The sequence below is a fragment of the Balaenoptera acutorostrata genome, chromosome X (assembly GCF_949987535.1).
Source record: "Balaenoptera acutorostrata chromosome X, mBalAcu1.1, whole genome shotgun sequence".
In the NCBI taxonomy this organism is placed as follows: Eukaryota; Metazoa; Chordata; class Mammalia; order Artiodactyla; family Balaenopteridae; genus Balaenoptera; species Balaenoptera acutorostrata.
This window is the reverse complement of record NC_080085.1, coordinates 16344698-16369217: the sequence shown is the minus strand read 5'-3', so window position 1 is coordinate 16369217 and position 24520 is coordinate 16344698. Positions and strand designations below refer to the sequence as shown.

The 24520-nt window shown below is 41.3% G+C and overlaps 2 protein-coding genes across 2 annotated transcripts in view; one reads left to right on the top strand and one right to left on the bottom strand.

Moving 5' to 3' along the window:
- MAP3K15 (mitogen-activated protein kinase kinase kinase 15) overlaps window positions 1-1584 on the top strand; it is a 117097-nt gene extending 115513 nt beyond the window's left edge. Inside the window, exons 26-28 of the mRNA XM_057538248.1 lie at window positions 546-655; window positions 738-814; window positions 1497-1584. Of these exons, the coding sequence (XP_057394231.1) occupies window positions 546-655; window positions 738-814; window positions 1497-1584 (275 nt within the window). The remainder of the gene's footprint in view (window positions 1-545; window positions 656-737; window positions 815-1496) is intronic.
- On the bottom strand, window positions 453-23515 carry PDHA1 (pyruvate dehydrogenase E1 subunit alpha 1). The gene is made up of 11 exons (XM_007174681.3): window positions 23338-23515; window positions 11551-11610; window positions 10807-10980; window positions 9908-10034; window positions 9120-9211; window positions 8176-8268; window positions 7172-7327; window positions 6849-6920; window positions 4725-4792; window positions 3421-3529; window positions 453-2922 (listed from the first exon to the last, which is right to left on the bottom strand). The coding sequence occupies exons 1-11, from the start codon at window positions 23392-23394 to the stop codon at window positions 2758-2760; spliced, it is 1173 nt and encodes a 390-aa protein (XP_007174743.2). The 5' UTR covers window positions 23395-23515; the 3' UTR covers window positions 453-2757.
- Window positions 23516-24520: the final 1005 nt, after the last annotated feature.

Genomic DNA, 24520 nt, shown 5'->3' with positions numbered 1-24520 from the left:
GTTCTGGCGTGATAGAAATATCTCTATCTTGATTGTGGTGGTGGCTACGTGACTCTGCTTGTCAAAGTTCTTAGCACTGCATACCTAAAAAGGGTGGTTTACGGCATAAATTATACCTCAGTCAACCAGCCTTATGCATTTGGTGCCCAAAAGGGCTACAGCTGCCTCTTGGAATGTGGAATGGATAAGCTGTGAGGCCAAATCTCAGTATTAAAACCTATTTCCTCATTTGAATTCCAGTGCAGTTAGGGATATGATTCCTTAGAAAAGGCATTTTAAAGATGGGAATACACATTTAAAGTAGGAGATAATTTGTTTGAAGTTCGATATATTAAAGGTATCACAGGTACGGAATATTTTTAATCTCTGTAAAGTGACTCCAAGGACTATGGACTGTTGCACAGTGTTGTAGCAGAGCAGCTGAGCCAGGTTTAATCCATTTCCTTTTCACATCACATTCTGGAAAGTTTATTTCATCCAACTTGTTACTTGAAGAGTTTTGCTGTTACACATCAGTATACAACATAAATTTCTAATCATTACAGAGATTACAGAGAACTCAGCATCCCCTCCTCGGTCTTACGGGCAGAGAACAGATAAAGAGCTTGTCGATTGGTTGCAACTGCAAGGAGCAGATACGAAAACAATTGAAAAGGTAAACTTATAACCAAACAAACCATTCCTGTGCTATCATTACAGAGCTGCTTAGCTATTAATGTATTTGATCTTTGTTTCAGATTCTTGAAGAAGGTTATACACTTTCTGATATTCTTAATGATATCACTAAGGAAGACCTAAGGTACCTTAGACTACGGTAAGAATAGCCTCAAAACAAACACTTTGTGGAACAGAAAATGACTTTTTTGGTGTAATTAGGCTTTTAAGTAAAGCAGTAGAAAACAAATTGCTGGTAACTTTCCCCCCTTCATTAACGTTAACTCCCTTTTCTAAGGCTTAGTCAGGAAAAAAACTACCAACCTCACTCCAAACTCTGGAGTTTTCCAAGGTTAAAGTTGGGGAAAAGCGGAGAGGGGGCAGAAGCTAAAGGCCCAGTAAGAAAAGTCAAGAGACAGGCCTGGCTGGGAGTGGAGTGAAGAGAGACATGAGATGCCAGTGGGCTACACCCAAACCCTTCCTTCTTTAACTTGCACCCTGCATTTTCATCCCCATGTCATCTTAAGTAGCCTGCTCTGCACAGATGCACCAGCACTCCTGTACAATACCTCTCAGGCCATGTCCCACTCCTGCTAAGGCACAAGTGTCACCTCCATATGTGACGAGAACATATTCCTATATGTGAAGAGAACATATTGCTATTTTAGTTAAGTTTTTAAGTTAGGGACTGCATTTTTAAGACTAGACAGCAAACCTAGACAAGTCTGGAAGTATATATACTATAGCTTTTGCCATAAGGGCTCCTAAAGAAGTATTTTGCTGTGTTGCTTTGAAGTTATCTTCTCTTACGACTCTAAAGAAGACTCCTGTTTGTTTCGTAGTGGTGGTCTCCTCTGCAGGCTCTGGACTGCAGTCTCCCAGTACAGAAGACAGGCTGAGGGGGCCCCGGCAACCCAAGATGAGGCTTAATCAATCAGCTAAGCCAGGGGACAGAGGGAGCAAAGAGCTGACATCTTTGTTGTTAAAGCTTCTGTTAAGATACACACGAATTCTGCTGCATTTACACAAGGGAAACACCACATGTTCAATGAACAATTTAAGAACTTGAAGTTTTAAAGAATTATGGAAAAAATTTTAACCTTTTATTTATCAACATGTTTTTCAAGGTGAGTAGAACTTGTATGTATTGTGAAAAGAGTGACTGTAAAACCTGGTCTTGACATCCCAGAGTATTAGGGAATCCTTAAAAATGAATTTTAGTTTAATTTACTTCAATGGAAAAATATTTGCTGGAAAGGTGAAACAACAGGTGTTTAAAATAACAAAAAGGCTGGGAATCACTGTTTTAGATTATACATTTCATACATTACTATTAACTGGAATTGCACTTAAAATTCAAAAAAGATAAAATTGATAAGAATATGCCTTGTATTTAATGTTTGATATGAATGTAAACAGAAAACTATTAAGAAAATAGCTTCATATTTATACTGAATGCATAAATGGAGAAAACTAAGTTATTTGGCCTTTAAAATGAAGTAGTCTTATTTAAAAATCGAATTGTCCTTCCACCCCTGCCTGGTTATATAATAAATATTGTGTTTTATTAAGGAGAAATGATGGTTCAGTGTGAACAGGCTTCAGCACCAACATGCACACAAATGGGGGCGTGTGTGCACGTTAGGGTACACCAGGTAAGCTGTTGGGCACTGGGAGGGACAGGACAATGATCGCCCCACAAAAAGGTGGCAGAGTTGGACAGGCATATAAGGAATTGTTTTTCCTTTTAGTAACTAAAAAAGTATTTGTTAAACTAGTATACAACTAAACCAAATAGAATTATTTTAAAGAAGTAATTTGAAGGAGGGTTAAGCAAACTCTTATTACCTATTTTAGACCTACATAACTAAAATAACCTTTATAAGATCCATACTATCCTTAAGATTTAACATTAAAAGACGTTATACCTTTTAATGCAACACTGTACAAACCACATGCAATTACACTACCTATCTATCTATCTAAATCTACACTTTCTTTCTATAGGTTTTTTTCCTCCTTAACAAAGTTGAGAACCCAAAGCATTCCTTACAGTTGCTGCCGAATAGCCCACTGAACGTGTAACCATCTCGCATTCTCGCATTAACTGATGGACTTAAACTTGATCCACTGGTTTGCCCCCCGGACTTCAAAAGGCGGATCGCTGCAATAGATGTGATAGCCGAGTTCTTCCAAAGGTGGCTCAGGATCAGCTGTAGCAAACTGGGCAGCATCCTCAATTTCTTTCCTCACTTCAACATCAATTTCCTAAAAATCAATCAGATTATAGTTCAAGAGATGTTCTGAATAGACAGACAGCAGCTTAGGTACCAACTTGTTCTACTGGGAACCTGTTGCTAGTTGTTAACGCTTCTACTAGTACTGGAAGTATACCTATTATTATTGAAAATGTTATTTTAAAAATGACACAACGATCCACGAGGGAGTACTCTGGAGTACAGATACCAACATTTTAGACATATACCCTGGCGAGGGAACATTTATGAATTAAAAATCAAGTATATTTTCAGGAAAGAAGAACTGATGGTGGAGGAGTTTAATGTCCCGTGAAAAATACTGGGTTGGCCAAAAAGTTCGTTCGGGTTTTCCCATGCCATCTTACGGGCCAACCCAATACAATATGTACTTTCCCATTTACTTACCTAGTTTACCTAGGAGTGGCAGCTTCTTGTGTAGAGAAAAACTGCTCAAAAAGGAGAGCCAACCTTCAAAGGCAGACTTTTAAACCATCAAGAGTCACTGTACCTTTAGTTCTTCAACACTGGCAAGATTGCTGTTCACCATCCTATCCTTGAGAAGCATGATAGGGTCACTCTTACTTCTAACTTCCTGAATTTCTTCTCGTGTACGGTAACTATAGGGAGGGAAACAGAGTTACAAGTAGATTAAGAACAGTGCCGGTATATAGCAAAGACAGTCTGTGAAACACAGCAGTATGTTTCTGAGACAAAGGAGCACATCAGTACTTATGTCACCGTAGGAAGGGCAGAATTATATACTTTCAAAATACAAGAACTCATCCTGATACTCTGTAAGAAAGAAAGAGCTGCTCTGTCTTTATAGAAAACTCTACAATGGCAATTCACCTGGCTCCTCTGGCATTCTGACAACAGGGGCCAAGTTTCTATTTGCTGCTTTGATCTAGAGGTAGGGCATGAAGGTAGTGGTGGAGCCTCTTTAAGTGTGTGGAGGCAGGGGAGATGGTTTTCTGTGGTGATAGCTATAACCTTTGAGGCAGCAGAAGGCTAAGCAGGAAAAAATATGTGCCTTGCCTTTCTCCCTTAAGACCACAGAGCAGTGTGGTGGCAAAAACTTGGAGAGGTTTTCCGATTCTTGGTTGTAGAATTTGACCCTTGTCCTACAGCATTTGAAATAACACTAAAAGCAAAGAAAGGCTCTACCATTTTTTTAAGAAAAGAATTACACCAAGTGCTTTCTTCCATATAAGTTGCTCTTCATAACATTTTCCCTTAGACCTTCATTCTATACTCAAAGACTTTATTACGGCTTACTTTGACTAAATCTACTCTTAATTATGCCACACTCCGGGATTGCAGCATTACATGCCAGAGTTACCAGGTGACAAAACTCCTTTTTTTTTTTTTTTTTTGACTGATTTATTTCAACATATGGAATATCCCATGTGCTACTTGGTCTTGCTTCATACCAGCCAGAAGAGGAATATGCCATGAGAGAATCTGGGGTAATGCCTACAAAAGGTAAATGCCCCCAATTATACTACTCTACCATCAGTCCTGTTTTATGCAACAATTCCTCTCTCTCTGCAATTGTTTTCTTATTGGTGCTCATGCTAACTAACATGTACACACTAGATAACTGTAGGAATTTTCAGAATGCTTTCTATATTGGAACCAATTTATTGGAAGGCACGGCTTTCAGGCTCAGACTGACTACTAAATCAATGCATGAAGCCAACTGGTGTCTGGCTTCAAAAGCAAACACTGAAATGCTTTGCTTTTTCATGTAAATAGCACCATTCAAAGCCCATCCACTTCGGATACCACACTCAAGTTTTCCCACGACCATACCTGACTCCAGGATCACTCATGCTGTGTCCATGGTAACGGTAAGTCTGCAGCTCCATCAGTATGGGCCCCTAAAACAGAACCCAGTGAAGGTTAGGCGAAACAATGGCCACAGCCTCAAACGTACATCCTTTCAGGATCAAATACCTTCATCAGATCTGAGTTGTTAAGAATTTCTTCTTAGTTGACTGACTGATTATCTCTTCTCATTTCTATTACCTATTTATTGCATGTTTCATCCTTCTTACTATTAACAGGAACTTATTAATAAAAGCCACCCCCTGCAGCATATTTTGAATCAAAAAGGCAGACAATTCTTTATGTAATGTCAATGGGTTCTATTTCACCAGAATTGCATTTGATATATAATTCTTTAAGAACACCATAGATTTAATGAAGAAAAGCCTATCAGGAAGCAGGGGTGGCATTTATCTTCAGGGTCAATATGCTAGTCTTTCCGCCCACTCCCCTGGTCACAGGTGAAATCATCTATAAGCATTCTGATCAAGGCTAGAGAAAAATACTAACATAAACCTTAACAGAGTAAGATGAAAAGCAAACCTCTAGTCCTCTCGTACTTCTCCACTTCCCAGCACACATGAAGAGAGGCTGGATAGGTGAATTTCTACGTCACACCCATTTCATGCAGTGTTTTGTAGCAGACGGCGACCAATCCTGCTTCACAGAGATCTGGCTAGTGTGTCACAGAAAGTTGGCAGGTGCTGATCCTGCGACTGGGAGAGTCCGGCTACCACGAGGTAGCTTGCTCATGCTACACCAGCCCCCTTTTAGAAGACAACTTCGAACAGAGGGGATGGGGTGGATCTAGGATCCTTGGGCAGTTTGGTGTAGTAGTTAAAAGAGGGCGGGGGATGGAATCCAAGTGCTTGGGTTCCAGTTCTGGCTGTACTGTATAGTAGCTACATACCTCAGTTTCCTCACCTACAAAACAGTAATTAACCCAGCTCAGAGTTGCGCTGATTAAAAAAGGTAATACCTAAGTGCTTAGCGCATTGCCTGACATATCATCTCTCAGTAACTGTCACCTATTGATTGATTGTTAATCATCCCGTAGCCATTTGGAAGCACGGCTGGTTAGGCTAAGGGGATGGTGATGAAGGGGTTTTTCCAGACCCTCCCCTAATTCCAAGATCAGGCTTTGGTCAGGCTGAGAAAGTCAACACACGCTATAAACTACTGATCCTGTTTCCACATACTGTTGGACGCCACGTATTCTTTCAGGAACTGGGAGAGAGGGGGATGATACCCGCCACCCAGGGCGTGGACCCCTAGTCTCAGAGTCCTGATACAGACCACTGAGCCCACTGCCACCAACCTGCCATCTTAGTCATCTCATTTTCTTCTTGTTCAACCGTTCTACAGCTCCCTCCCCTCTTCACCCTCTCTTCCATTTTCATCACTGCCAGCCAAATCTTGTTTGCATTACTGCCCAAACACGTGCGTGGGGGAAGTCACTGAAAGGTAAACCTCAGGGGCCTGCTTTCTGGGCTGTGGAACACTGATTTAGGGAGAAGAACATCTCTCCACCAGCTCAGATGGCATGTAAGCCTCTTTTTAGGCCAATCTCACTGTTCCCTTCTCCCTCCACTGCTATAACTGTAAGGGTCAAGATTCTTAGGACTGAAACAGCGTGACTAAGACTACATAATTTAAACATTATTTAATTTATAGAAGACAAACTTATACTGGATGCCTATTTTACATAAGCAAAGTTCTGTGCAGGGTACTGCAGGAGTCCCCAGTCTATTCACTCAAGGGGCTTATGATTGATGGGGGGGGGAGTTAGAGGCACATAATTAACCAAACCAAAAGGCAAAACAGATTGTCACAATGAAGACAGAGGCAGAATGCTGAGGGAGCACTGGAAGGAAAGATTTACCCCAAATGGGGCTAACATGGAATGTTTCCCAAGACGTGAGCTATCAAGACCATGTTATTTATGAAGGGACCCGATTCGCTTAACTGGACCCTGCTTCTATCTTTTACACCTCAATTAGCAGCTACTCCTAAATTACTACAATCGACACAGGAGGCATTCTTTTAACTTTAAGACAGATAAATGTCATTAGAAATCTCTAGCCTAGAGGCCTACAAGAAAAATCTTACCTTTCCAGATCTACAATAGGCAGCTGCAAACCTTGTGGCCTCCCGGACACACAGGATATCCATTCCATCTACCTATTAATAAATGGGAAAAATTAAACACAACATTGTAAATTAACTATACTTCAATAAAATTTTAAAAATAAAAAGGAAAGGGGCAGAGCATAAATCCAACTGCCTAAAACCATTTTCATCTTACACGACCTGTTCATCCACTAAGAAAACAGAACTCTTTGATCTGTCTGAGATTTTCAAGGGCACTTGACAGAGTGCCCGGGCATCAGGCCATGAGGGTGTAGCTCCAGCTCTACAACAGGTGTCCTTACCCTCAGCCCAGGAATGAAGTCGCCTCTCTTGTAGTAATCAGTGCTGGCTGCCGCTCTCTCCACAGATGTTCCCATCCCATAGCGGTTATTCTCACAGATGAAAATACAAGGCAATTTCCACAAAGCCGCCATATTGTAAGCTTCGAATATCTGACCCTGGAAGTATGTATAAAAGCTCAAGTGGTTTCATTTTGCTGTTTTTCTCTAGACTTCATCATCCACAACAGCCGCTGCTCTACCCAGCAGAGAAAGCTTTCATAGGATGAAACGCCTCACCCACAACTAAGCTTCTGAAGCAAAGGAGTGTGTGCGCTTGGGGGGGGGGGCGGGGGGGGGGGGACGGCGCAGCAAACGCATCATCTCTTTTGCCGCTAAGGAAGTGACAAACCAAGTACTACTACTTGCTTCTGCAGGGCCAAGGCAGCAGTAGAGAATACAATGGGAAAAGATCGACATGTAAGAATGTACTACAGCTGCCTAGTTTTGTGCTTTATTATAAATTCTGTGAGACCCTCTGGATAACCAGAGTGAACCAGTGTCTGAGAATCAGCATCCAGAGCAGGGCCTCGCAGGGTGTCAGCCACAGACTGGTGATTACTCAGACCATGACAGAAGAGCAGGGGTCAGGGCTCAGAAACTACGAGAGGAGTCTGACAGTGCCTTGGCATTCAGGAGAATGAGTCTGTACATTACAGTACTGGTTTAAGAACTGGTTTGCCAAGGGTTAAAATGTAAATCAGTCCTTCCCCAGAGAGTCTGTGGAGCAATGAGGCAGAGCAGAGGTGAGCGTACTCTCAGGAGTACGCCTATATAAAGCACTTGTGAAACAATGCCAGGATGTAAATCTCTAATGTGGCCACAAAACCAAATTTTAGCTTGCCACATAAATGGCCATTTCAACTAGTAAGCAATATACTACTTTGCCACAAACTGAACTATGAATATTCAACACTTTGGACATAAAACTGTAATCATTATTGCAAAGTTAAGAGACACATACTCACCTGATTAGCAGCGCCATCACCATACAAAGTCAAACAGATTTCATCTTTTTCGTTATACTTACAGGCCAGAGCAATCCCAGCTCCCAGGGGCACCTAATATTAAGGACAACCAAGAAAGGAACCACAGAAATGCGTGAGGGAAGAAGTTAATGCTCTGAATGTTAACTCCTGACCAGAATGTGAGATAGAAATGACACTGTCCCTACCCCAACGCTGTCTCTGCTTACCCTACCCCCAATATTATAAACAAACTGGCAAAGTAACACGAATAACTACTATCGTATTCTATGTCAACCATTTAGCAATAACATTTATGCATTCAGAGATTCAACTGCTAATAAATACTAAAAAGCCAAAAAAAGAAAAAGAAACCAAGAATTTAAAAAAATACCCAAAACAAACAAAAAAACCCAGATGCTAGAACCTTAATATATTAGAAAGTAAACCGAACAATCTAGATATGATCTTATACTGTTACTTGTTGATTATTTACTAACTGATGAGAACAAGGAGGACGGTATAACCACAGAAGCTGGCTTTAGATTCAAACTAGGCCCTTAAGATCCTGACCACCTGCCTCTCCTGGTCTGGTACCAGTGCCAGCACTGTCTACAGCAGGGAGAGAGGTGTGGCCAAGAGGATGTGACAAAGCAATTAATGTACTTAAATATCAATTAAAAGGCAAAGGTATAGTTCTACTGCTAGAGGCTCTTGCTTACTTATAAAACATAACAAATACCTAAAAGGAAACATTTTAAATCACTGTCCAAATCTATTTATTAAATGATCAAATGATAGGGTATGAAGCAAGAGGTCATTTAAAGCACACTGTGCCCCCCAAGTACTGAAGTACTTCAGAGGGAAGTTCTCTGGGGTACAAAATATTGCACAGATGTGGGCCAGGGCCAAATCCAGAAAATCATACAATCCTAGCCCTCAACTACCTGAGCTCCCACAATGCCATTGCCCCCGTAGAAGTTCTTGGCGTACATATGCATCGATCCTCCTTTTCCTTTAGCACAACCTCCTCTTCGTCCTAGAAGTGGCATCACACAAACATGACACATCACAAACCAAATATATAAAACAAACAAAATCACACCCTGAGTATTTACGTAGAGGCTCAACCATTAAAACTCAGAAACCGATTCAACTACATAAGCACCTGTCCCTCTATGCAAATACATAGACAAGTCCTCCTTGTCTCCTGGCCCCTTTATAATGAAGGTCAGACCAGTCCCATGTCCTTGACCTTTCCAACTTTTTCAGCTCTCTAATCACTGAGTTTTCTTCAGATGTTAGTGTGGTACCCTAGACTTTTGTTTTGGCCAGTTACAAACATCTTTCGATTTCTCCTACACTGGTATAAGAGTCAAGGGGGACAAAGGGACTATTGAGAAGATTCCTAGAATTTAATTTCTACCCAATGAAATACTTATACTCAATTTACTTTCTTTGTTAGATTTCTATTGGCATGCTTGACTGATAAACACTATTCTGATTTTATAGAGCTGACCTTTTACCTGAGAGGCCAGATAACCTCAAAAATGGTCAGTTTACTCAAAAGCACAATAGAGGTACCAGAGCACCAAAAGGGAGAGAGAGGTTTTTTTGGTTTCAGTTTTTTTTTTTTTTAACCCTCAAAAAGGTTTCAATGTTAACTATAAACGGTTAGCATATTAATAGGAGATGTGAAAACTTAATTTCCCCTTTTTTTAAATTAATAGCAAACCTGTAAGCTCTGCGAGAATTGCTCGGACAGGAAGCCCACGAGTAAACGTAAAGCCATGAGCCCGATACGCTGTGATCAGATGGTCTGTGGGGTTTATGCCGGCCTCCAGGCCCACACAACAAGCTTCCTGCATTCAAGAAAGAAGTGGCAATGAGTCAGTACAGTACACATTTCTAGTTAAAAGGTTTCCTAGACTATTATGAAACATTTGGCCTAGTAGAACTCTTCATTAATAACAACAAATACCTCTATTTTTCACCAGAAACAGCGTAGAGGGCAAGGCCCAAGCCAGAGCCATAAACTGGCAATCCACAGATACATTGTTTCTTTTAAGCCTGTATGGTGATTTGAAAAAATCCTGAATCAAATGTGAACATTAAAATATTGGGGAATTTCACATGAAAATGGAGACGTCTGTCTTCTCTCGAAGACACCAGCAACAGGAAGCACCAAGTGGCTGTACTACCAGCCGGTTATGACTCTACCCCTGCGGGTGGGGCCTGTCTGCTCCACTTCACCACCAGTCCCTGTCACCATTCTCGATTCTTCATACAGCTGGCAGCCTTCACTCATTTATTCTACCTAACTGGTCCCTGGTAGGCATTTCATTTTGTAAACCTTGGCCTAAACCTACAAAACAAAAAACAAAACAAAAACCCTTCCCCCAAAAGTATACTCAGTACAGGTGATCATAATGCTGTAATGGCACAGGAAGTCAGCAATGTGATACATGAGTAAATTCTTTAGCATCGCTTCCTAGCAGGTCTCAGCATTCTCATTTTTATTCTAAAATACCAGCCTCAAATCCTTCAGACAGATAAAACAGGGTAAAAGCCAATAAACACACACCATACTTCAATTCCTAAGTAACACAGTTTTATTACAAAACTACCACCCACCTGACCATCACACAAGTGACAGAAACCACGAATTATTTTCTGCTTATATAGCTGATCTGCTTTTAACTCCATTCGACGAACAGTTTGCATCATCCTGTAGTATTTGAGCCCATCCTCCCTGGTGAGCACTGTAGTGACAGGAGGGCCCTCTTCCAGCCGGTGAAGATCACATTTCTGAAATGGAATCAGACAATTATCTCTCAGTCACTACAATGTAAACACTGCCAACCCATTCTAAGATCTAACTCGAAATATTTAAATCGAAAACCAGCAAATACTGAACTTGAAAACCAGCAGGCGAGCACGTCAGAAATGCATATTGCTTTTGATTCCTTCATAAAACTCACTGTGCAATGAGATGGGGTTTTGGAGGAAGGAAATCTTTCTAAGATGACTTTCACTGAAAACCCCTAGAAGTCAACTGAGTTATAGGTTGAAAGACAAACTTTCAAAGAAGCATTCTAAGAATCTTCTTATTCAAACATGTTACCAAATCACATTTTAAGTCCTAGAGTAGGTCTTTAATTTTTTTAGCTTGCTCTCCTGCTCCGAACTACCAAAAAGCTGCTACATAAAAGGAGTAAATTCTAATTTTTGCTAAACTTCTCTGAATCTTCGATTCTAGAATATTTGGAATAAAATGGTGAAAAGCATGAATATCAAAATGCTCTATTGCAAAGGTAAAACTATATATCAAAGTGTACCTGTGGAAAAAAATTTAACACGAAGCAAAACACCTCTTACCTTAATTTCAAATGTAGCATCATTTGCAAAATTACGGGATGCCACCAGCACTCTGCTTGCCTTGAAAGATCAAAATATACAAGTATATCAGTGCTTTTTATTGTTGGTTATTTTTGACTTGTTATCCTTATTAATCAGTTACCAGGATGCAGTCCTAGAACTCTAAAAGCCCTAACACATTCATGGGCTATCTTCCATTCTGTTCACTGTGTTGGGATCTTATCCTCCAAAATGAATCCATGCTTTGGCCAATGAAACATGATTGTACCCCCATCTGAAGGCAAACTGCAGAAACCCGTCTATTTAGTCACTTTGTTTTCAAAGAAATTACAGTGAAAACATAATGAAATTAATGGCCAAATTGAAGAGACTAGATAATCTGTGGGGTATGTTTATGCTATTCTTAGTCACAACCACATAGGCTGAGCAAGCTAATGCTTTACTTTCAGAATTGTTCTTCAAATAAAACTATGATTCAACTCCTATTTCAGGCAAATCACTTCCCTATGAAACGGTACTATAAGAAAAATATTTTAAACTACACAAAGCATGAGATAAACACCTTAGTGAGAAATGTACAAGACAAAAGAAAAGATACTTAGCATTCCCTGACTTAAAAAAACAAAAGATTTGAGGGATGTTTTATGATTCGAACAGCACCAGAAGGAAGATATTCTCTACAACTCCCTTCCTTTTTTTTTTTTTTTTTTTGAAATAATAAATGCTTCTCGAGAGGGCAGACAGCAGAAGCAAGAAGAACTACAATCCTGCAGCCTGTGAACAAAAACCACATTCACAGAAAGATAGACAAGATGAAAAGGCAGAGGGCTATGTACCAGATGAAGGAACAACATAAAACCCCAGAAAAACAACTAAATGAAGTGGAGATAGGCAACCTTCCAGGAAAAGAATTCAGAATAATGATAGTGAAGATGATGCGGGACTTGGAAAAAGAAAGGAGGCAAAGATCAAGAAGATGCAATAAATCTTTAACAAAGACCTAGAAGAATTAAAGAACAAACAAAGATGAACAATACAATAACTGAAATGAAGACTACACTAGAAGGAATCAATAGCAGAATAACTGAGGCAGAAGAACGGATAAGTGACCTGGAAGACAGAATGGTGGAATTCATTGCTGCGGAACAGAATAAAGAAAAAAGAATGAAAAGAAATGAAGACAGCCTAAGAGACCTCTGGGACAACATGAAACACAACATTCACATTATAGGGGTCCCAGAAGGAGAAGAGAGAGAGAAAGGACCAGAGAAAATACTTGAAGAGATCATAGTCGAAAACTTCCCTAACATGGGAAAGGAAATAGCCACCCAAGTCCAGGAAGCGCAGAGAGTCCCATACAGGATAAACACGAGGAGAAACACGCTGAGACACAGTAATCAAATTGGCAAAAATTAAAGACAAAGAAAATTATTGAAAGCAGCAAGGGAAAAACGATAAATAACATACAAGGGAACTCCCATAAGGTTAACAGCTGATTTCTCAGCAGAAACTCTACAAGCCAGAAGGGAGTGGCATGATATACTTAAAGTGATGAAAGGGAAGAACCTACAACCAAGATTACTCTAGCCAGCAAGGATCTCATTCAGATTCGATGGAGAAATCAAAAGCTTTACAGACAAGCAAAAGCTAAGAGAATTCAGCACCACCAAACCAGCTCTACAACAAATGCTAAAGGAACTTCTCTAAGTGGGAAACACAAGAAAAGGACCTACAAAAACAAACCCAAAACAATTACAGAAAATGATCATAGGAACATACATATCGATAATTACCTTAAACATGAAGGGATTAAATGCTCGAACCAAAAGACACAGGCTTGCTGAATGGATACAAAAACAAGACCCATATATATGCTGTCTACAAGAGACCCACTTCAGACCTAGGGACACATACAGACTGAAAGTGAGGGGATGGAAAAAGATATTCCATGCAAATGGAAATCAAAAGAAAGCTGGAGTAGCTATACTCATATCAGATAAAATAGACTTTAAAATAAAGAATGTTACAAGAGACAAGGAAGGACACTACATAATAATCAAGGGATCAATCCAAGAAGAAGATATAACAATTATAAATATATATGCACCCAACATAGGAGCACCTCAATACATAAGGCAACTGCTAACAGCTATAAAAGAGGAAATCGACAGTAACACAATAATAGTGGGGGACTTTAACACCTCACTTACACCAATGGACAGATCATCCAAAGTGAAAATAAATAAGGAAACAGAAGCTTTAAATGACACAATAGACCAGATAGATTTAATTGATATTTATAGGACATTCCATCCCAAAACAGCAGATTACACTTTCTTCTCAAGTGCGCACGGAACATTCTCCAGGGTATATCACATCTTGGGTCACAAATCAAGCCTCAGTAAATTTTAAAAAATTGAAATCATATCAAGCATCTTTTCGGACCACAACGCTATGAGATTAGAAATCAATTACAGGGAAAAACACCCTAAAAAAAAAAACACATGGAGGCTAAACAAGACGTTACTAAATAACCAAGATATCACTGAAGAAATCAAACAGGAAATCCAAAAATACCTAGAGACAAATGACAATGAAAACACGACGATCCAAAACCTATGGGACGCAGCAAAAGCAGTGCTAAGAGGGAACTTTATAGCTATACGAGCCTACCTCAAGAAACAAGAAAAATTTCAAATAAACAATCTAACCTTACACCTAAAGGAACTAGAGAAAGAAGAACAAACAAAACCCAAAGTTAGCAGAAAGAAAGAAATCATAAAGATCAGAGCAGAAATAAATGAAATAGAAACAAAGAAAACAATAGCAAAGATCAATAAAACTAAAAGCTGGTTCTTTGAGAAGATAAACAACATTGATAAACCATTAGCCAGACTCATCAAGAAAAAGAGGGAGAGGACTCAAATCAATAAAATTAGAAATGAAAAAGGAGAAGTTACAACAGACACCACAGAAATACAAAGCATCCTAAGAGACTACTACAAGCAACTCTATGCCAATAAAATGGACAACCTGGAAGAAATGGACAAATTCTTAGAAGGGTATAACCTTCCAAGACTGAACCAGGAAGAAATAGAAAATATGAACAGACCAATCACAAGTAATGAAATTGAAACTGTGATTAAAAATCTTCCAACAAACAAAACTCCAGGACCAGATGGCTTCACAGGTGAATTCTATCAAACATTTAGAGAAGAGCTGACACCCATCATTCTCAAACTCTTCCAAAAAATTGCAGAGGAAGGAACACTCCCAAACTCATTCTATGAGGCCACCATCACCCTGATACCAAAACCAGACAAAGATACTACAAAAAAAGAAAATTACAGACTAATATCACTGATGAAAATAGATGCAAAAATCCTTAACAAAATACTAGCAAACAGAATCCAACAACACATTAAAAGGATCATACACCATGATCAAGTGGGATTTATCCCAGGGATGCAAGGATTCTTCAATATATGCAAATCAATCAATGTGATACACCATATTAACAAACTGAAGAATAAAAACCATATGATCATCTCAATAGATGCAGAAAAAGCTTTTGACAAAATTCAACACCAATTTATGATAAAAAAAAACTCTCCAGAAAGTGAGCATAGAGGGAACCTACCTCAACATAATGAAGGCAATATACGACAATCCCACAGCAAACATCATTCTCAATGGTGAAAAACTGAAAGCATTTCCTCTAAGATCAGGAACAAGACAAGGATGTCCACTCTCACCACCATTATTCAACATAGTTTTGGAAGTCCCAGCCACGGCAATCAGAGAAGAAAAAGATATAAAAGGAATACAAATTGGAAAAGAAAAGGTAAAACTGTCACTGTTTGCAGATGACATGATACTATACATAGAGAATCCTAAAGATGCCACCAGAAACCTACTAGAGCTAATCAATGAATCTGGTAAAGTTGCAGGATACAAAATTAATGCACAGCAATCTCTTGCATTCCTATACACTAATGATGAAAAATCTGAAAGAGAAATTAAGGAAACACTCCCATTTACCACTGCAATAAAAAGAATAAAATACCTAGGAATAAACCTACCTAGGGAGACAAAAGACCTGTATGCAGAAAACTATAAGACACTGATGAAAGAAATTAAAGATGATACCAACAGATGGAGAGATATACCATGTTCTTGGATTGGAAGAATCAATATTGTGAAAATGACTATACTACCCAAAGCCATGTACAGATTCAATGCAATCCCTATCAAATTACCAATGGCATTTTTTACAGAACTAGAACAAAAAATCTTAAACTTTGTATGGAGACACAAAAGACCCCGAATAGCCAAAGCAGTTTTGAGGGAAAAAAACGGAGCTGGAGGAACCAGACTCCCTGACTTCAGACTATACTACAAAGCTACAGTAATCAAGACAATATGGTACTGGCACAAAAACAGAAACATAGATCAATGGAACAAGATAGAAAGCCCAGAGATAAACCCACGCACCTATGGTCAACTAATCTACAACAAAGGAGGCAAGGATATACAATGGAGAAAAGACAGTCTCTTCAATAAGTGGTGCTGGGAAGATTGGACAGCTACATGTAAAAGAATGAAATTAGAACACTCCCTAACACCATACACAAAAATAAACTCAAAATGGATCCGAGACCTAAATGTAAGACTGGACACTATAAAACTCTTAGAGGAAAACATAGGAAGAACACTCTTTGACATAAATCACAGCAAGATCTTTTTTGATCCACCTCCTAAAGTAATGGAAATAAAAACAAAAATAAACAAATGGAACCTAATGAAACTTCAAAGCTTTTGCACAGCAAAGGAAACCATAAAGAAGATGAAAAGACAACCCTCAGAATGGGAGAAAATATTTGCAAATGAATCAACGGACAAAGGATTAATCTCCAAAATACATAAACAGCTCATGCAGCTCAATATTAAAGAAACAAACAACCCAATCCAAAAATGGGCAGAAGACCTAAATAGACATTCCTCCAAAGACATACAGATGGCCAAGAAGCACATGAAAAGCTGCTCAACATCACTAATTATTAGAGAAATGCAAATCAAAACTACAATGAGGTATCACCTCACACCAGTTAGAATGGGCATCATCAGAACATCTACAAACAACAAATGCTGGAGAGGGTGTAGAGAAAAGGGAACCCTCTTGCACTGTTGGTGGGAATGTAAATTGATACAGCCACTATGGAGAACAGTATGGAGGTTCCTTAAAAAACTAAAGATAGAATTACCACATGATCCAGCAATCCCACTACTGGGCATATACCCAGAGAAAACCATAATTCAAAAAGACACATGCACCCCAATGTTCATTGCAGCACTATTTACAATAGCCAGGTCATGGAAGCAACCTAAATGCCCATCGACAGACGAATGGATAAAGAAGTTGTGGTACATATATACAATGGAATATTACTCAGCCATAAAAAGGAACGAAATTGGGTCATTTGTTGAGACGTGGATGGATCTAGAGACTGTCATACAGAGTGAAGTAAGTCAGAAAGAGGAAAACAAATATCGCATATTAACACATATATGTGGAACCTAGTAAAATGGTACAGATGAACCGGTTTGCAGGGCAGAAGTTGAGACACAGATGTAGAGAACAAACGTATGGACACCAAGGGGTGAAAGCCGTGGGGGGGTGGGGATGGTGGTGTGCTGACTTGGGCGATTGGGACTGACATGTATACACTGATGTGTATAAAATTGCTGACTAATAGGAACCTGCTGTATAAAAAATAAAATAAAATTCAAAAATTAAAAATAATAAAATAAATGCTTCTCATTTATTACTGGGAAAAAAAGATTAGCCAGCTGTGTTTTCAGTGGGTGAAATTCTGACAAAAATGCCTCTTTCTGAAGTTGATCTGTTGTTAGATCAACCAAGGTGACCTATGTGCAACTTGGACCATTGCTTGGGCTCAAAACAGATCTCGGAGCTGGTGTCATTGACTCATGCCATTTGGTGTGCAGATTAGTGGCATCTGTGTTTTAACCTCAATTCCTATTGCTACATGGGGCTGAGGCTTAGAAGGGCAGGCCTCTGACTGCACTGTTGCCATCTGAGTTGAGGGGGTGGAACCTGCAATGAGTTTTCAGTGAAGCTTTCTCTCTGTGCTGATGAGATTCATGCTACCTGAGTTGCCCAAAGCCATAGAGCACTTAACTGTTGGGGCTGGGGTACAAACCCAGCAAATCTGGCTCCAAGGTCTGTGTTACCTCACCTTAAGCACCTCACCCCCACGAGCTGCCTCCTCAAACCCGCATGGCCACCGAAGAGTCCTAGTGCTCCCTTCCTTTTTATTTTTGGCCACGCTGCACAGCATGTGGGGTCTTAGTTCCCCGACCAGGGATCAAACCTACGCCCTGTGCATTGGAAGTGCAGAGTCTTAACGACTGAACCGCCAGGGAAGTCCCCAGTGCTCCCTTCTTGATGTTCAGTTGGCTGTCACTGCTTGGGGCCGGGGGGTAAAAAGCTGCCAGAAATGTTTCCTTTTCACTCTGCTCACAGCAACAGTACTCTATGTGATGGCTAAGGTCCAGGTTAGACCACAAACATTTAATCAGTTAGGAGTACTGTACTACTTTAGCCACATTCTGCCACGTCACACATATGTAAACCAATATGACTTCTTCTCATGCAGACTTGAAGAACATTCTTCAGATCCCACAAAAAGTATGTGATATGTTCATACACTGTGTTACCTTACCATCCAACTTGTAGCAATGGACTTGATCTTGATGAGAAGGGGTAAGGTTGATCTACTAAGTGTACAAGCCAATAGGCAGAAAGCTATTATCTAGTGATCTCTTCACCCATCAATATACCATTATCCGATAAAGCCAACAAAAACCATGACATTGCTGGAGAAAAAAGTTGAAATGCTAGAGACAAATGCTTCAGTTAAGTTAGAGATTGAGAGAGTCCAATACATCTAAGAATAAGTGAAGAAAATTGAGAAATTTGGGAAGAAGTTGAGAAGTATGAGGTGACAAACAAAAGGTTATGTCTGGCAATCATGAAATGGATATGTTATTTTTGACAGTTAAGTTGTTTTGTGGGGCCAGAAATATATATCTTGTCTTGCAAAATAAATTTCCAGATACAACTACAGAAACTGCATTTTGGAGACTGAAAACTAACGACCAAACCAGTCAAGCAACAGTAACCAAGAAAACGAAAAATTCTCTTTCTCCATCCTAAATTGCCGACAACAAAGAATGACAGTTCTACATAATAAAAAGCAAGAGGATAAGGTCAAAGATTTTGACTGTCAGAAAGCTACTTACATACTTTCTCCCATTTCATTACTATGAATCTCAAAAATAGTAAGATTCACTGATATAATGGGTGAAAGGAGCCACGTTAAGTGAAAGTTAAGCCAAAAGTCATATCAGAAGTGTGAGGGGGGCCTTTCTCACCTTCTGAGATGGCCCACACTCTGTGGAGTCTGTTTCTCTCTAAATAAATCCACTTCTTACCTATCACTTTGTCTCTCACTGAATTCTTTCTGCGATGAGACATCAAGAACCTGAGCTTCGGGGCTTCCCTGGTGGTGCAGTGGTTAGGAATCTGCCTGCCAGTGCAGGGGACACGGGTTCGAGCCCTGGTCCGGGAAGATCCCACATGCCACAAGCAACAAAGCCCGTGCACCACAACTACTGAGCCTGCGCTCTAGAGCCCACAAGCCACGACTACTGAGCCCGTGTGCCACAGCTACTGAAGCCCGCACGCCTAGAGCCCATGCTCTGCAACAAGAGAAGCCACCGCAGTGAGAAGCCCGTGCACCACAACAAAGAGTAGCCCCCGCTCGCTGCAACTAGAGAAAGCCTGTGCGCAGCAACGAAGACCCAACGCAGCCAAAAATAATAAACAAATAAAATAAATAAATAAATAAAATAAAAATAAAACTTAAAAAAAAAAAAGAAGTGTGAGGGAGGACTTCCTGATGGTCCAGTGGTTAAGAATCTACCTTCCAATGCAGGGGACGTGGCTTCGAGCCCTGGTCAGGGAACTAAGATCCCATGTGCCGCGGGGCAACCAAGCCTGCATGCCACAACCAGAGAGCCTGCATGTCGCAACTACTGAGCCCGCACGCTCTGGAGCCCATGTGCCACAACTAGAGAGAAGGCCACACACAATGAAGAGCCCATGAGCCGCAACGAAAGATCCTGTGTGCTGCAACTAAAGACCTGACACAGCCAAATAAATAAATAAATAAAATGTTTTTTAAAAATTTAAGAAAAAGAAGTGTGAGGGAGATTCGGATCAAGATGGCAGAGGAGTAGGACATGGAGCTCACCTTCTCCCACAAATATCACTACCTCAAAAATACATCTACATGTGGAACGGTTCTCACAGAACATCTACTGAGCTCTGGCAGAAGACCTCAGACAAGAGGGCAAGAGGGCAAGAAAATCTCCACATAACTGGGTAGGACAAAAGAAAAAAGAAAAAAAAGAGAGAAGGCAATAGGGACGGGACCTGCGCCCCTGGGAGGGAGCTGTGAAAAAGAAAAGGTTTCCACACCCTGAGAAGTCCCCTCACTGGTGGAGATATCACCCAGGACAGAGGTGTAGCTTCGGAACCTTGGAGGAGAGTGCAGCAACTGGTTTGTGGAAAGCAAAGCGGAGAGAGACCTACACAGACGGTTGGTACCACGACCTTGCACTCCCCAGCTTGAGACGCTCCTCCACTGGGCTGGGCAAGGGCTGGGTGCTGAGGTTTGGGCTTCGGAGATCAGACCCAGGGAGAGGACTGGAGTTGGCTACGTGGAGACAGCCTGAGGGGACTGGAGTGTGGTGCACCATAACTGAGGGAATATGGGAAGAAGCTTGGGCCCGCCAGAAAGGCAAGGGGCCATTGTTGGGGGGTGCACGAAGAGAGGGGTGGGACCGCCATAGGAGCTTCTTTCTCCGTGCGTGCACTCTCAGGCAGCAGGGCACCACCTACACGAGGTCCGGGGGGCGGACTCGAGCCGCCACTGCCATCTCGGACTCCAGAGGCGGACGCAGACCACTGCAGCTGCCAACGGTCCCGTGACTGGGCACCAACCACTGCCCCCACCCTCCCCGGGAGCACAGGCGGGCCACGCACCTGCACATCCCCTATCAAGAGGATAACGACCAGCACACGCAGAGGAAAGAGACGGCAAGAATCCAAACCAAAAACAGCCCTCATGCCAAAAAAATATTAAACCCACACAAACTACGCAGGGAGGCACCTGCATATAAGTAGCCCTCCAAGCCTACAGTAGATAATTGTTTCTCCTAAATTCAGAGAGTAAGAAAAATATAAGCAAAATGAAGAAGCAGAGGAACCACTCTCAGTTAAAAGACCAAGAGAATTCCCCTGAAGGAACAAACAATGAAACAGACCTTTTCAGTCTAGTAGATACCGAGTTCAAAAAGGAGATAATGAAAATACTGAAGGACTTAAGGCTATCGACAGAAATGCAGATTACTGTAAAAAGAAACTAGAAACTATAAAGAGGAGCCAAGAAAAATTAGAAACTTCATTTGCTGAGACGAAAGCTGAGCTAAAGGCAATGAATAGCAGAATGAATAATGCAGAAGAAAGAATAAGTGACCTCGAAAATAGAATAGTGGAAATTACCCAATCAAAACAGCAGACAGAAAGGCAAGTGAAAAAAAAATGAAAGCAATATAAGAGACCTATGGGATAATATAAAGTGTGCCAATCTACGCATAATAGGGATTCCAGAAAGAGAAGAAAGAGAAAAGGGGACTGAAAATGTATTTGAAGAAATTATGACTGAAAACTTCCCAAGCCTAAAGAAGGAAACATATCCAGATACAGGAAGCACAGAGGGTCCGAACAAGATGAACCAAACAGACCTACACCAAGACATGTTATAATAAAATGGCAAAAGTTAAAGAGAGGATTTTAAAGGCAGCAAGTGAAAAACAAAGTGTTAGTTACAAGGGAGTCCCCATAAGGCTATCGGCTGATTTCTCTACAGAAATGCTGCAGGCCAGAAGGGAGTGGCAAAATATACTCAAGTCTCGAAAGGGAAAAATCTGCAACCTAGAATACGCTACCCAGCAAGATGATCATTTAGAATAGGAGAAGAAATAAAGAATTTCTCAGACACGCAAAAACTAAAAGAATTCAGCAATACTAAACCTACCCTAAAAGAAATACTCAAAGGTCTTCTCTATATAGAAAAGAAGATATAGGAAGGAGGAAATCACAATTGGAAAGTAAATTACTTAAATTAGCCACTATACAGATCAAAACAAAAAAAAACTATTTGTGACAGTGATGATAAACACAAGGAACAGCAGAAGGATGAACATGAAGATGTCAAAAGGACATCACAGTCATAAGATGTGGCGAAGGAGAGTGACAAAATGTAGATTCGTTTTTTTAGAATGCATTTGAGCCTATATGACTACCAGTCTAAAGCAAACAGATACAGGAAGGGATTAACATACTTGAAAAACAGGACAACCACAAATCAAGAACATACAGCAGATTCACAAAAACCAAAAAGAACACAAGCATAAAATAAAATCATCAAACCACAAAAAGAAAAACAAAAAGAAACAAAGAAGAAACATAGTATTAACTGGAAAACAAGGTTTAAAATGGCAATAAATACATACTATCAATAATTACCTTAAATGTCAGTGGACTGAATGCTCCAATCAAAAGACACAGAGTGGCAGACTGGATTAAAAAAAAACCAAGAGCCTAAAATATGCTGCCTACAAGAGACCCACTTTAGGGCAAAGGACACACAAAGATTGAAAGTGAGGGAATGCAAACGGAAATGACAAGAAAGCGCGGGTTGCAACACTCATATCAGACAAAATAGACTTTAAAACAAATAGCATAAAGAAAGATAAAGGACACCATATAATGATAAAAGGATCAATACAAGAAGAGAATTTTACACCCGTCCACATATATGCACCTAATATAGGAGCACCCAAATACATAAAACAAATAGTAACAGACATAAAGGGAGAAATTGACCGGAATACAGTACTAGTAGCAGACTTTAACACCCCACTCACATCAATGGACAGATCTTCCAGAGAATCAATAAGGCAACAGAGATCCTAAATGATAATAACAATGTTTAACACAGGTAGCACCTACTATGTACCAGGCGCTACTGGGAAAGGTTTACATATTTGTCACTCGTTTAAGCCTCACTGTCTCTCATCCTCATTTAAGAAAAAAACACAACCCCACGGGGTAAGTACTCTCATCTCCATTTTAGAGATGAGGAAACTGAGCACGGGGATCTTTAAGAAAAAACAAAAACCTCTTACTCAAGGTCACAGGGCTAGTAACTAGTGAAACTGAAGTCTGAATCGAGCCACTCTGTCTCCGGATTCCCGGTCAAGAGGAAGATTTAAAATGAGTGGGCTGGGAAGAGGCGGTCAACTGGAGACTCGAGGAAGCCCAAGGCCCCCTTTTCTGTCGGAGGTAAACGAACGGGCCCTTCCAGAGCGCACCGATCAGGCCGGCACCGGGAGCCGCGCCTGACCTCCACGCGGACCTTGTAAAGCTCCCCCTCCCTCAGTCGGCGCCCGAGGGCCGAGCCACCGCTCCCCTCGCGGCCAGGAGCGGAGCGCACGACGTGGAGGCAGGACAAAGGCCCGCGGCTCCACGAGGCCCGGCCCGCCCGGCCCACTCAGCCCGCTCGCCCTGCCCTCTGGCGTCCTCCGGCCTCGGGCCCACTCGCGCCCCACCCCGGGTCGCTCACGCCACCTCACCGGCTTCTGGGCGACGCCCGACAACACGCGGGAGACGGCGGCGAGCATTTTCCTCATGGAGTGCGGGCAGTGGCGGCAGCGGCGACTCCCAACGACCCAAGCAGCGCGGCCCAGATGCCTCCAAGTCTCCTTCAGGCTCCCGGAGCGGACGCTACCACTTCACGCCAGCACAACGCGACGGAGACGTCATGTGCCTGGCCGGGCCGCGGGCCAACCAGAACGGCTCCCAGGGCGTGCCCCGCCCACCTGAGAGGCCCGCGGCCGCCCATTGGGTGTCAGAGCCAGAGGGCGAGGCTGCGGGATCCTTCCGTCACCAAGCAGCCGGCAGGTGAGGAGCCGGAGACCTGAGGGTGCCTGCGTGGGAAAGTGAGGCCACACTTCCAGGCCCCGCGGGAAAAGGACCTTCTTGGATTCTGCACCCCAGCTGAGCCACACACGATCGTGCAAGGCCAATCCTACTGAGCGTCCAGCCCTGCCGGTGCTGCAACTTTGAGCCTTTGCTCAATACACAAGATGGTGAAGATTAATATGCCTGGTGGAGGCCAAAAGACAGAACACCTGGTTTCTATAAATGGTTCTGCTGCTAACTTGTCTTTTAGAGATCATGTGACAGTTGTAAGTCTTCCCTATCTACTGTGAACTAGGATTTGATGAAATAAAATTCATATTTTAAGGCAAGACAAGAAAAATTTAAACAAATTGTTTTTTCTCTGCCCGTTTGGGCCTCCTGCCTCCCCTCTTGTGTGCATTGTGCATCTGCATTTATGCATTAACCTGAACTCCCTAATGGCAGAAATACCTGCTCAACCATAAAGATCAATTTTTCTTTTTCTAGCGCCAGCCATGTAACCCCTTTGGAGATAACATTCCTTTCTCAATTCTGTAAGGGATCATGATGACCCACCACTCACCTTGGATGTGCATACATCTTTGGTGAATTTTATGTACAATGCCAATATATCATTTCCCTTAAAGATAGCGACGGGTACAGAACAGACCAGGTCACATGACCTGGGGAGATACGGGGCCATACCTAATGGAAGTTCTTAGCTTAAATACTTACATATGACCTTATTAATGTCACTAGCTATATTGTTTATATCCTGCCTATTTTACAAAATGATTGTTTCTTGCATCACCAGATGTGTGACTGAGCCTGTGATAAAAATAACAATGACTAGGT

What these genes read in the sequence shown, in the direction of transcription:
- PDHA1 (XM_007174681.3), bottom strand. Translation starts at nt 23,394, where the DNA reads ATGAGGAAAATGCTCGCCGCCGTCTCCCGCGTGTTGTCGGGCGTCGCC. An exon ending in GTGATGGCGCTGCTAATCAG is followed by an intron (nt 7,328 to 8,175) that starts GTGAGTATGTGT and finishes ACATACTTCCAG; the next exon opens with GGTCAGATATTCGAAGCTTA. An exon ending in CCTATTGTAGATCTGGAAAG is followed by an intron (nt 4,793 to 6,848) that starts GTAAGATTTTTC and finishes GTTCTGTTTTAG; the next exon opens with GGGCCCATACTGATGGAGCT.